Genomic DNA, 15,002 nt, shown 5'->3' with positions numbered 1-15,002 from the left:
CCAGAGGGACTGAGTCAGGCGAAACAAACAGAGGCAGGCCGCTATCACAGGGGCAGTTTCATGGACTTTCATCAAGTACAAGGACAATACAGCAATATGGAAGCAAAGAGGAGAACAATGTACAACTTCTAGATGGATTGAGAAAGAAATAAAGAGACAGAGAAATGGTATGCATGATCATCAGGATATCATTGTGAATTGCATGTAACAGCAAGCTAAATAACCCAACCTAGTATAGAATAGCTAGTCTAACTCTGGTATAAAGAAATCAGCTGTCTTAATCCCTGATAAAATGAGTGCTGTAACAGATAGTTATGGCTCAAAGGATGCAAAGAGATTTACATCAGTGTCATCATTGTACAGCTATCCTCTTACTATAAGTAGGCTAACCTAAAGTAACACAGTTTACTATGTTTTATTACACCATATTTCTTTGTCAATTGCAGCAGCTGTAATTTGTGTTACTCTATAATGTATTTAGTGTAGTGTTTGGGTAATGTGGTGTAGTGTGGTTTAAAGTTTGTGTATTGTTATCAATGGGATTGTGTACATTGTATTGTCACAATGTAAACTGCAGGACCCCAGCAAAAAAATAGCTTCTAGCTCAGGCTGAAGCTAATGGGGGTCCAAATAAACAAACTATCTATTTGGCATCACCTGTTTTCCATTTTCCAAAAAAAGCAGTCCTTGAGGTTATTTGATTTGATATACCAACAGGGAAAAAGCTGTACGTTGGACCTTGATTAAGACCTTGATTAGAATATTATGGAACATAAAAGAGTTTAGAGGTTTGTCAGCTCACCCATCTCAGGATGTTGCCTTCCCTCAACAGGAACACTGACTGTCCGCCGCAGCAGCTTGTTCCTGTGGGACTCTGAGCGCCTCTCGCGCATCAGCAAAGGATGTACCTGCACGAAGGAAGCACAAGGTCAGTACACAAACATCAACAACTCAAGTATACCGCGTGATGGAGTGATGTACAGAATACAAACAGGCAAGGTACAGCGGGTGATCTCTTTTTCGGTTTATTTGCTGCATAGGAGGAACTGTTGTGATCACATTGTGCTTCATAAATAACCCCAGAACTGTAAGACAGATAATATGGCTATATTTTTCTTACATTTTGTGGCCAGAAACAGTTAATTGAAAAAAATACTGAACTTATTAAGATGGCTGAAACAGACAATCAATGAAGTGATAATCCTTCTTTGATTAAAGCAGACAAATGGCAACCAAGTTGATCAAATTCATCCAAGAAACGTGTTTAGGTTCATGTGAAGTTTGGTGCAACCCTCAGGCTTATTTTTGCAGTTTTAGCACATTACTCAACAAAAATGAAAGTCAGGATGGATTATCTGTCAAGAGACAAAACTAGACTTCCTGCTAGTTATCATCCTGCAAAACTGTTTATTGTATTTTACATAATGTCTGACCAGGAGGAACTGTATACTGAAAAAGAAAAAAGAAAAGAAAAAAAATTGATATAGAAAAAACTAATCATATTATTTCACAGCTCGGCCATGTTTCAGCCCCACGGTCCCTGAATTCATAAAAGTAGGACTAGAGGGAGAATAAATGGGAGAATGCACCACACTAATAATCAGAAACACTGGTCCATTTGTAACATTACAGCATACAGCCTACACTGTTCAGTACAGACCTATAAATCTCCACTGAACATCAAAGCCAGTATACTGTGTTGGCACTGGGCCCCACAACACCAAGAAACACACAAAGAAATGAAAAGTGACTGAGTTCACGATGAGTGTCCTTTGAAAAATGACACACTGATATTGACAGGTAAAAAAGCCTGGCTGTTTTACACAACCACACACACAAAGACCCAGATATTTTTCTCAATTCAAACAACAACTTTATTTTCAAACCTTTATACACTAATTAAAACCAAGTCTGTTTTGAAAAACACCAATTCCCTTCGCACTTCACGCCTATAAGAATATAGTTAAATGATTAACCTCTGACGACATCAATCAAAACAGAAGATTGTTGTCTTTGTAAAGGTAGAATGTATGCTTCAGCTGTCATGTAGGATTGCATCAGATTTAACAGCAGTTATGATAAAGTGTAATGTGAACGTATCAACTTACTGTGGAGAAAGGAAATCCATTATCACTTTGACAAATGCTAAATAATGGATTTAAAGTGAATGTTTCAAACATGGACACAGACACATAGTTGTTTGATAGTGAGTTGCAGCCTGTGTCTATGTATCCTCACTGTCATAAGGGAGTGTGATAGCAGCCTTGTCTTGTGTTTCGATACAAGGCTGCTGTGCTTTTGAGTGTGTCCCTATTGAGACTAGCTAGCGTCAAACAGAAATGCAAGATCGCAACATAAAGGCCTGGTGTGAACACAGAGAGACACAGTGTTGCGAGGGTGAGACTAGTGTAGGAGAGTGCAGCCTGGGGGGCTTTGGGGCAGAGCCAACAACACTAGTGAAGGACACTGGCAGGTCACAGTCAGCCACATGTCCCACAAGACAGCAGAGTACCACTCACTCTAAAGACGCTCTGTTAAAATCCAAAAATGCCAGAGGGTGTGTGTGTGTGTAGGAGTCTTTTTTTGTGTTTCTTTTTTTTGGGTGTGTGTGCTGCCTGCATTTTACTACTATTTCGTATGTGCAGATGTGTGTCCATCAAAGCAAGGGTACATGAAAATGTAATGCAGACACTGCTGCACTTCAAGCCACTAATATTCGTCGCCAGTACCACCACGCCACACATGCTATATCACATCAGGGGCACACACACACACACACACACACACACACACACACACACACACACACACACACACACACACACACACACACACACACACACACACACACACACACACACACACACACACACTGTAAATGCACACCCCTATTGCAGGATTCTAGTTAGACCAGCCAAGCAGAAGATGCCACATATCGCAGCATGAGGATCTTGTTTATTTCAGTCTCTATATCCAACTTAATCAGGGACCAGCATCATAAATCAACAGTATAAATGATTACTCTCTACTTTGCGGCTCGTGCGACCAAAGTGCACAAAGCTACATTGTAATACACTGCTTTCCTGGTACTGACATATTGCCTGTGATGAAATTACAATACACCCTCCTTGATGAAAAATATATCAAGCGGTATCCATTCTTTATGAGTCTAGTGTAAGAATGCACAGAGCGTGTATATTCATTAAGTGAGTTTCCCTGTATTGGGTGCATTTGCATAATGAGAAGGTTGGCCATTTGTCAAGTTTTTTATCTTGTTGGTGGTCTGTTAGTCCTCTACTTTGACCCTGAATTCAATATCTACAACTGGATGGATTGCTATCAAATATAGGTTCAAACATTTACTATATCCAGAACTTCTACTTCATGAAAAATGAAAAATATATGAATGTATAATACATTTTACATAAAAAATGTTTTTATAAAAAAATTCAGGATAGCAATACAGCCAACCTGCTAATTGATTTGCAGCAATGCATTATTACACCCAGGGATATAAAAGTGATAGCAACCATATAATGAAATCTATAGCAAATGCATATGGTCTTATATCACACAATTGCATAACTCTAGTGAGAATATCTAGAAGAAGGACATTTAGAGACCGGAAAAAGCTTCAATATAAATCCAAGCCTTCTTTCCTTGCATCCTGCTTAAAGTCTTGACAGTGCACACATGTTTCTTGTAACCCTCCTTTAAGTCTCTTCCCCAGATGAATGTAGGAACCTGCAGCCAAGAGTGGCCGGGCACTCTGTACCACTAATTCAATATGCTTCAGCGCCAACCAGCCGCAGTAAACCTGAATTAACCTCACATTCCACCTACTCTTGATTGATCAGTAATGCAAATAAATCCACCGTTGCATACTGTAGTTTTATTGCGACCACGTTGCTTTATAGTGTTTCTCAACTCTACGTAATAAGCAAAGTGGTTTCATAATGGCTGACCGAGCGAGCGAGCGCTGTGCCAGGTCCTGCTCCATGAAACAGGGAATTGGGATGGGAGTATGGAGGAGTAGCAAACGTACAGACAGACCCCCAGGTCATCTCACAGAATGGTTTGGTGGTTATTGAAGGAATATAGTGGTGATTTTCAGCAGGGCTTAAAGCGATGCGTCTCTCTCTGTCCAGATTGTTCAGCTGTTGCCATGGAATCCAGTGAAGACAAATGAGCTGCGTTTTACTTTTATCTACAGCAGTCTATAGCTACAGAGTTGTGAGATGGTCACGAAATACATGTTTTGTGAGCCTAGGCGCAGGTTTGTGACTTCAACTTTTTTACGTACTAGAAAAAAAGAAGAAAAAGGAAGGTCTAAACATGATGCATTTCATTACATGAACTGTACAAAAATAGCTACAACTATCTTAAGTCTACGAGCCGAAAAAAAAGTTAAATTCTTGACAAGCCTTTTAGATGTCGGCACTATCACATTACAAGCAAGCTAAATATGTTAATTTCCTTTAATCACATCTACTTGTAGCCCACTCACTCTATCTCCCACTGCTGCACTGCCCGGTGCAATTCATCACTGTCAACTTAACTACGGTGAAAAAAAAAAACCCAGAATACCTTTATAGCCCACCCTGATACATACGTACACCCCCCCCCCCCCTCCCCCACAACAAGCGTCCCACATCTGTTCCGGTGGGGGGCACAAACACCTGGAGGCTATTGTAATGCTCAGCGTGAGGCAAGATTTGATTGGTGGGGTGTCTCTGCATGGGTCTGCAGCTGGAGATGTGACATAACACCAGCTCTGGGGTTGCCATGAGTGGGCACGCAGAACTGGCAGGTCTGCAATCAGCATCCACAGAGAGGCAGCATTAGGCTTGACACTGACATTTAACCACTTCAGACGGTGCATTTAGTTACACCTCACACACACACACACACACACTGAAAGCAACAATTTCAGTTAGATCACAATATGGCCTTACTAAAATAAAACCCTGTTGAAAGGCCTGCCATGGTGCCACCTAGAAGACGCTGTGTGCATTTTAATCTACAAGAAAACAAGCAAATTCCGACCACGCAAGAGAGGAAAAATTAAAGAAGGACGTTTTTTTTTTCCATTTTGCACTTCAAGAACAAAGACAAAATGTTGAGAATAAAGTCGAAGTGTCAAGAATAAAGTGGAAATATTATTTTAAGAATAAGACAAAATACAATGTTGAGATTTAACTTTACGAGGCTGTGGTGACGCAGGAAAGACATTGACAGATTTGAACTTCCTGTAGCAGTAACTCATAAGCAAAAACGTTTTTAGAACACACCTAGCTAAAAACACTACAGTAAGTGGGTGAACTTGTCGTATTATTCGTTTCAGCAAGCAATTAAGTTGGTAGGAATATTGTGGATCCTTACTAGTGAGGATAAGAGGTGCTAGAGGTAAAGTCCATGGGGTCATTCAAATCAAACACGTTATTTGTAAAAGCAAGAATCTAATCAGAAAATCCATGTCAAACTGCCCACTAGATTCTAATATATCTTCAGCTTGAGTGTAGAACTACTTAGAAAATCAATAGGTCAAAATTATCCCAATAGACAGAGCACCGAGCAATACTGGGTTAACTTTAACCAGTACCCATGGATAGAAAACCAGGGGGATGTTTGACCCAATGTAAGTGTTATATATATTGTTTTATATTTCTGTTGAATTATTTAACCAAACTAAAATAAAGTATGGTTGTGTATAATCTACTCTAGCTCTTTTTAAACTGTTTGGTAATGATGTCTATCCTTGGCAGTTTTACATGTCATAAGCACTATGACTCAATTTGTAAAAGAAAACATTTGTCACAGCCTAAAAGGTAAACTCAAACGTGTTGTGTGCAACAATGTGTAAAAAAAATAAACTACATTTTAGTTTGGGCAAATCATTTAACAGTACAGTTGGATGGGGCAGACAGACCAGATGGACCAGACTCTTAGCGAGGCGAAAAAAAGCTGCTATTTGTATTTTTCAATGATGATCCTAATCATACACCTGTAGAGTTCTGACACCATTTCACTAATGGTTGTCACATGACAAAATGACCACCAGATGTTGTAGCTCCACAGATGGTGTATGGCTTACATGGTACCTCAATATGTTACCTTTAAAGTTCTTGCCTGGTTTGTCGAACAGCATCCTCTAAATTCTCTGTAGAAGAGTGGTTACAGCCAAAAAAATAATTAATGAAATGAACTGTAGTAGATATATGCAGTTGTTCATTATATCCAAGGTGCTGTGCTCTAGTTAGGCTTTTCATCCAATTGGATTTGTAATTTGTAAGCCTGATGGGTTTAGGCATCCATGACGACTGTTGTGATGGGGGATCGATCCATTTCTGATTGGAATTTTAACAATCAGAACATTTTAGAAAATGTCCATGCTTTTCTAATTTCCGTCACAAGCCGATAACTTTGCCATATTGCATAAGACAGAAGCCAGACGTCGCACGGAGAGGAAGTAGACAGTGGGATGGTGGCGTTGAACGAGTGAGGCACAGAGGAAGAGATGGCAGGTGAGGGAGGGAAGGGAAGGGAGGGAAGGGAGGGAAGGGAGTGCCATTGCTTTGAGGGAGGAGGGTGTTTGTGTTCAGCTTGGCAGGTTGAGTTGAGCGATGCTGCAGGCTGGCTAGCCCATATGTCACCACTGCTTCCTCAGGCCCAGCTGTGAGGAGCAATAGAATGTGATGGGACACGGGCTATGGGTGTATGTGTGTGTGTGTGTGTGTGTGTGTGTGTGTGTGTGTGTGTGTGTGTGTGTGTGTGTGTGTGTGCGTGCGTGCATGTGTGTGAAAGAAAAGGTTGTGCAATGTGTGAAAACTTAAATCCATTATTTCTTACCAGGACTGAAATTAAACGTTGCTGGTTGTCTAAATCTAGGTTAAACACAAACACACACATGTGCACATTCATGGACCTCCATTAGGACACACGCACACACACACACACACACACACACACACACACACACACACACACACACACACACACACACACACACACACACACACACACACACACACACACACACACACACACACACACACACACACACACACACACACACACACCCACACTAATAGAAATTTGGCCATGGACCTTTGCAAATAGAGAAATGAATTTCACCTCACCTCACCTCAGCACACCACCCACCCACCCACCCACACACAAACACACCATGAGGCGACTGAGCTGGCCAAAAGCACGATTTGTCCTTCAGACCATCATTAATGTTCTTTCATGGACAGATGTTCTTCCTCCACCTGACCGCAGGCTCTGGCTACAGTGTTCATAAAAACACAACAATGATCCTTCTCACTGAATTTCACCCATACACACACGCAGACACACAGTGAACAAGCCAGTCAGGCTGACATTTTGACCATCCATTCAACCACAGAACCATGAATGATAATTTGCTATTATTAGCAGGTCTGAAATGAATATCTAGGACCACAATTTAATTTACAATGTATTGCATATTGTAATAAAGTACATGTAGGTGGTTTGTACTAGTATGATAATATAGTGTATTCTTCTTAAACGTCTTAATTAAACAGAAACAGGACCACATTCTCCTCGATTTTGAATTGAAAACATTCACAATCCTTAACATAAAAGCAGCATCATATGATGTAAATTGGCAGGAAATTAACATGATACTGAAACAGTGACATGAGTGTGATGTGTCTATCCTAAGGGATTCTGCAGGTAACATGCATGGTAAGCAACATTAATGATCACTTAGTAACACTTTAAAAAAATTTTGAAAAGTGTGGACTAGAAGAGAAGGAACCGAAACAAACATCTAGCTGCATTTAAAATAAGGTATTTAGGCTTTCCTTTACTTCTTCAAGCTGTTGAGAATAAGACCATCAATAAATAATTAGAATGTAAATGTAAGTTGAGTCGGTTTATCACGTGTACTTGTAAACGCTGAGTTCATAGCACAAGTCCGATCCGCCCAGAAGTGTCTCCACATTCCACAGAGAGACAGACCTGGCCAAGAACAATTCTTCTTAATAAAACTGATAAATGGCGGAGGATTGCTTTTAAGGTCATCGAGATCTGGCAGTGTCTCCTGGTAAGTTGGCAGGAGACAGATTAGGCCTCGTTTTCCTCTTTTCTCTAGGTGCCTCCAAGGTATCAAAGAAGGGGAAAAAAAAACTGTATGCAGTGGGACGGGCCAATTAATCAAAACACTGAGATAAAAAGCCATTTAAACTCCTGTATGTACAGGATGACCTTATTTTAATGGTCTGAGTGACTCACATTTTCTATATAAAAAGGCAAGTAATAGTTGCTCAATTATCAAGACTTTTCTGTTAACATCACCTCAGGGTTTCAGGTCAGCCATCTTACTCAGATCAACCTTTCTCTTGTCTTCTGACAGTCACTGTCCACCTACATGTGTTACATAATTAAATCCCTCAGACTCCAATATGACAGGCACCTCAATGTGTTGTCCAGGGTCATAAGCAAACATACTCTCCACCTCTTCATGCACTGTGACAACAGTCGCTACAGGCTTAAGTCACCGAAGCGGCTGCAGCTTGTTTGCACACCGTCTCATGCACTAATACTTTTCAAATTCAGTGTCAAAGCTTCAAACCAACAACATTTTACAAAAAAAGGGGGAAAATGTCCAACACAATCCTTTGTATTTTACATTGCTACAAAACGACATCTACATCTCAATGTGTTGTAGTTTTGACATTTGCCAGCTTTCATTTTAACACTTGCAGGCTAAACAAGGCTTGTGTCTGCCATCAGCTTTTTTCTTGCGTAACACTGGCACAGTTGGGGGAACACAGCCGGGGCAGACACATGACTTGGGGGACGGGGCACTGGTGCGTGGCGGTGGTTTATCAAACTCTGTCGCCTCAGATTAATGAGAGACGAGAGAGAGAGAGTAAAAGGAGAGAGGAGGAGAGGATGGCAGGCAGCACATCACTGCCAACCCACTCGCTCCCCCTACAGGACAGACATATATACAACCTGTGAAGAGAAAAATGTAAGTGTTGGGAGGGAATAGTGATATAGCATGAGCTCACTAATTACCCAGTTAAAGAAAGGGCAGGTCCAGAAACAGTGTTGCTTATTGTCCTCATTGTCCTGATTTCTCTAAACCCAGATTTCCCCAAGTGGCACAGACAGTGAGAAGCATGGACGTATTATTAGGAGGTCTGAAACAGGCTTCATTAACAAATTCCAGATACTGCTAATGTCTCTAAATATGTTTGATGTAAAAAAATAAGTGAAACGTGATCTAGTTATAACATTTAAAGATCAAAGTCAAAATAGTCACTATAAGTATAACTGTGGTGCTAAATAACTAACAATTATTAGGTCAATGATTTATCTGCCAATAATTTTCTTAATTAAAGTAATCGTTTGTTCTATACATTCCCTAAAACAAAACGAAATTGAGAAAATGTTCCAATGGGGGGAGCTAAAGCCAGTAAATCTTTGTCATTTTTATCTGATTAAGCGATCAATCAATTATGACCATAGTTGCCAAAAAATGCCCTGTCAATCAACTAATTGCTATATTAAATCAAATCAAATCAGTTTTGATTAATATAGCCCAATATCGCAAACAGCCGCTTGCCTTTAGGGCCCGTCACTCTTATGAAATCGCTTTAACAAAAGGTAGTAAATGATATTAGTCACTGTCCTGAGGAGCTATCTACAGAACAGGCTGAGGAGCTATCTACAGAACAGGCAACAGTTTGTGAAGATGGGTGAATACGTGTCAGCTTGTTTGGACATTGCTTGTGGGGTCCCCCAGGGGTCAGTGTTAGGGCCAATTCTTTTTATTCTCTACATAAATGACATATGTAAAACATCAAATATTTTACAATTTGTGTTATTTGCAGATGACACAAATATTTTTTGTACGGGAGAGGACTTGCAGCAGCTTCTGGAGTCAATTACTTCTGAAATGAGCAAATTAAAAAGGTGGTTTGACAATAATAAATTATCATTGAATTTAAGCAAAACAAAAATCATGTTGTTTGGAAATTGTAATTTAAATAGTGATATAAATGTCAAGATAGATGGTGTTAATATTGAAAGAGTGTATGTAAATAAATTCTTGGGTGTGACAATAGACCACAAGCTATGCTGGAAACCTCACATAAATCATGTTAAATCTAAACTGTCACGAAGCATCTCAGTCCTGGGTAAAGCAAAGCATATATTGGATCACAAATCATTGCATATTCTTTACTGCTCAATGATCTTACCTTATTTAATTTACTGTGTGGAGGTCTGGGGGACCACTTACAAAAGCTCACTGCTACCACTAGTCACACTTCAAAAACGAGCCATAAGAATAATCAATAAAGCTGGATATTATGATCACACCAACCTCCTCTTTTTACATTCCCGTATCATAAAGTTCAATGACCTGGTTGAATATCAAGTTGCACAAATCATGTTCAAAGCTAGAAACAAACTGCTACCAGGTAACATTCAAAAACTTTTTTTTGACAGAGAGGGTGGTTATAATTTGAGGGAACAGTTAAACTTTAAGACACTGGCTGCACGCATGACTTTAAAATGTCATTGCATTTCAATTGGTGGTGTGAAACTGTGGAATGGTATGAGCACGGAGTTAAAGCAATGTCCAAACATGATTCAGTTCAAAAAAAAATTCAAAGCAATGATTTTTAACAGGTACAGGGATGAGGGAGAGATTTAAGACGGAAAGTATATGTATGTGTGGATATGGATATGTGAGTTGTACAAATATGGAGATATGGACGTATGAATTGTGTTGATGCATACGGTGGATGTATTTTTGTATGGATGTATGTAGTGGATATTTCATTTCATTTTTCGTTTGACTTTTGTTTATCCTCGGGAGACCAATTCAGGGGTGTCCCTCATTTGCAATGGCGTCGAGTATATATGGATATATGGATTGTATAAATATAAAAAAATATATATATATATAAAAAATTATTATAAAGTTATTGAGCTGTGGAAAAGGGGTAGGATTAAATAAGTTTATACTTCTTCCTACTCCTTTTCAGGCATATCAATTCAATGTTATGTTTATTTTTTGTTTATTTTGTTTATTTTTATTTGTGAAATCATTTGAACATATTCTTTGTGTTGTGTTTTCATGCTTTTAGTTTTTCTTTTTTTTTTGATATGTCTGAAATAAAGTTTAATCAATCAATCAATCAATATTCTTAATCTACTAACTGTTTCAGCTCTACTTCAAACTTCTCTTATTTCTAGATATGGACAAAGAGTACTGATAAGTCTACATGTAAAATATACAATATAACAGATCAACAAGGTTTCAAATTTGTTTTACTGAGGGAGCCAAAAGAATAAACAGTCCTGCTCCACAATATCACGTAAACGAATGCCTGATCCCTGCATGAAGTATAGTGTTAAATTTCCTGTTATAACCGTTTCACAGAAGTGTTGATTCAACTCTATGCTAATTCTTGAGTTCTTGGACTCCATCCATTCGTACGGCAAACAGACTTTTCCTGCTAATCCTACTTCATGATCAAACACACACGGTAACACTAAGCGACACTTCCCGCCGCCTCACTCTGCATGCTCGCTTGTTTTCTAAGTAGCACATTTCCATTTTTCTTCCTAAGGCTTCATTGGAAAGACTTCTCAACCAATCACGCGCGGAAGCTCAAGGGAGACGGTTCTGGAAGAAATCACATTCACTTGTGAGTACCGAAAAACAATTCAACAAGAAAATAAGTAGCAAAAGAGGGCACTTTAATTATAGACGGCATATTTTTGCTGTCATTTATAATTTCACAGGCGTTTCTTCCAACTTTCAAGGGTATTTTGCCTTGGCCGCACAAGTGTCAAAACGTGCCACTCAGACAACACATCTTGTCAGAAACTCCTATTATCCTTGGCAATTGAAATCAGCCAGGGGTGTTGACATGTCAGTGAGAGGGTGTAATGCCGTTCTAGTCCTGTGAAGTGCCCACACTCCCGTCACTACAAAAAACAGTTCAGTGAACTGAAAGCAGCAGGGGTCAAGAGCTACACGGGCGCACCATTAACACACATTACCATAGTGACACTGTGGTAACACCTTCCACACAGAACAGAGGAGGCCTTTTCCCCCAAGCCACACCTCGGCTCTCCGGGAGGAAAGGCTCGTCTGCGTCATTCTGATGGCCATCATTCATAAAACAAGTGAAAAACTAAATAAATAAATATAAAAAATGCACAGGGACAAGTGAATGAAGCTGCAGGAAGGACAGACAGGTGGCCCGTGGGAGAGACAGAGACTCCTGCCAGTCACCCCAGTGAGATAGGGAGAGAGAGTGATGGAGGGAGGGAGAGAGAGACTGAGAAAGAGAGAGATAAGTCAAGTCCATTTGCTTGTTTATGGTGAATAATAGGGGTAGGACTTGATAGGATGTCTTACTATACCTTTACGAACAGGTCTAGTGTGTATTCTATTGAAATTGTCTTTTGATTTCATTTCATTCATATTTTTTGTAATTATTTTATATATTTTTTAATCTTTTGAAACAAAGCAACTTGAACTTGGAATGGTGGTAGCAAAGAATGTGGAGAGCGAATGAGGGATGGAGGGTGGGAAGAAAAAGAGTGAGAGATTGGGCAGAGAAGAGAGGGGAACAACAGACGGATTAGATGAAAGGAGGAGAGAGATAGGAGGCAACAGAGAGAGAGAGAGAGAGAGAGAACAGGATAAAAGGAGAAGAGTGATGGAATCGATGGAGGGATTGAGCCCCTGGGAGGGAGGCAGAGATACAAGAGAGAGAGAGAGAGAGAGAGAGAGAGAGAGAGAGAGAGAGAGAGAGAGAGAGAGAGAGAGAGAGAGAGAGAGAGAGAGAGAGAGCAGGGGGATTTGACAGCTGGTGATGCTGAGCTCAGATGCCAAGCATATAAGCAAACAGCAAATCAAGAGAGGTGAAAGGTGTGTTCAAGATCGCCTGATATAAAAAAAAATAGTGTGCAAGAAGCAACAACACAGGTGAGAGGGGGGAAAAAAGTACACATCGCCACTGTGGAAAGGCGCAGTATGATTGCTTTTTTTGCTAGCCAGTGAAGCCACCTTAAAACACATGGACATAATTTGAAGAGTGTGTGTATGTGGGTGTACAGTATATATATGTGTGTGTGTGTGTGCCAAGGAGAGAGGGAGACAGAAACATTGACACTGCATGAGGTGAGCGACAAGCATGAATATTTAACGTTGCTTCGCAGTCGCCGAGGTGACGGCTATGAGCACGTCAGACCTTGCCAGCGACCCATTCACAGCTGCTGCCTTATTGGTCCAATTAGACAGGCATAGGGGGCTGTGATTAATTGAACTGGGCTCTCCATTCAGTCCCTCCAGAGCAGTGCAGTGAAGGCCTCTTATCGGGATCACGACGCGCTCTATTCCCCTGAGTAATGACAATTTGAAATACTATAGGCAGCTGTGCACACACACAGACGCACAGCAAGGTAATATCACCACCAGTGTTATGCTTTGACTGGCCACGTAAAGATTCACTACTTTATTGACTCGCCAACAATAACACAGCTGAACATAGGAATTTAGCCTCAGCACAGAGCTTCAATCAAAAGCCATACACAAACACAGACGTACTATACTATTATACACACAGTACATCAATTACATCACACAGGTAGGCAGACAACAATGAAATATGATGCCAGATAAAATGAAATAATAAAATGCCAAAATAACTGTATTGCCGCATGCGGAGATATGCAGCTACCCCATTAAACTTCAGTAAAGTGATGTGTCAGAGTTTAGGGCTTTGAAGCACATAAGAAAATACAGTGTATCAGAGTATATATGGTCTATTAAAATGCCTGCTGAGATTGGGTTTGACCTATGGATTTCACATGTGTCCGGTACTTTTAGGGCATTTAGGGTGTTAGAAGCTGTGATGAATCAGCAGTCTTGGCTTAGGCTGTGTAATTGTGTGTGTGTGTGTGTGTGTGTGTGTGTGTGTGTGTGTGTGTGTAGAGGTGGTTTTGTTGCACAGCGGAGGAAGAAAAGTTGAAGAACAGTACCCTCTCCTGGCCTACAGAGCAAGATGAGACTCTGGCAGAATGGTTCTGTGATGCACTTGATCTGTGTTTTGCACTTTAATATACACAATTTGGAAAGAAAAATAGTAAGGTTAATCAACACTTGCATACTGCTATGACTAGTTAAAGGTCACATATTATGCTAAATGCACTTTTTAAATGTGTTCTAACATATCCATGGGTCCACGGTGTGCCTAGAGACTGCCAAAATATTTAAAAAAATAACAATCTCTCCTGTTCTCACTCTCTCCCTTTCTGAAACCCCCACCCCTCCCCCACAATATACTCCAGTCAGAATGTTCCCCTTTTCTGACCTGACAAACTGGGAAGCCAGAAGCTTCCACTGTGCAGCCCACACCCCTATTTCTTATTGGTCCACGGCCCTGACAGACAGAGGGCGAGGCGTATCTGGCTTCGCTTCCGGACAGGGGGCGGGGGCAGCTCAAAGATTGTATATTTACGAGGGGAGCTGCAGCTCTTTTTAAAAAATAGGCCATTGTGAGATTAGCTGAACTTCAGCATAGTACAATAAATTATCTGAAAGTTTTTTTCAGCAAACAATTAAAGAAAAACTTATTAGGGACCACTAAGACCATATAATATGGTGTATAATAGAACCGAAAAGTGTATAATATGGGAGCTTTAAGCAATCTGAAAATCAACTGGGGTAACATAGAATAGAAATAATTCAGAAAGAGCTACCTTTCCTTTTATATATAATTACATGTTGCTGGTTTGACAGCATACTATCGCCATTGTACTGTGAAGTTCCCCAGCTGTGAATGTGTTAAAACAGCTGAAACACAGAACTCCTAAAGCCTTTCTCATATAAATACAGATCAGGAATACTGTACTACTTGTACATGTAGTGCCCTGGTGAGTATCGATTGCAGTAGGACGTGTATATGACTCAAAATAAAGTA

At 40.2% G+C, this 15,002-nt stretch overlaps 1 protein-coding gene across 1 annotated transcript in view; it reads right to left on the bottom strand.

Annotated features, from left to right (window-relative positions):
* syngap1b (synaptic Ras GTPase activating protein 1b) overlaps positions 1-15,002 on the bottom strand; it is a gene marked incomplete at its 5' end in the record, with an annotated part of 121,118 nt that overhangs the window by 71,379 nt on the left and 34,737 nt on the right. Inside the window, one exon of the mRNA XM_080039749.1 lies at positions 803-908. Coding sequence (XP_079895875.1) covers positions 803-908 — 106 coding nt within the window. The remainder of the gene's footprint in view (positions 1-802; positions 909-15,002) is intronic.

Source organism: Ammodytes marinus, assembly GCF_949987685.1.
Source record: "Ammodytes marinus genome assembly, chromosome: 13".
NCBI lineage: Eukaryota > Metazoa > Chordata > Actinopteri > Uranoscopiformes > Ammodytidae > Ammodytes > Ammodytes marinus.
Note: the sequence above shows the minus strand (reverse complement) of the source record. Positions and strands in the feature narration are given on the sequence as shown.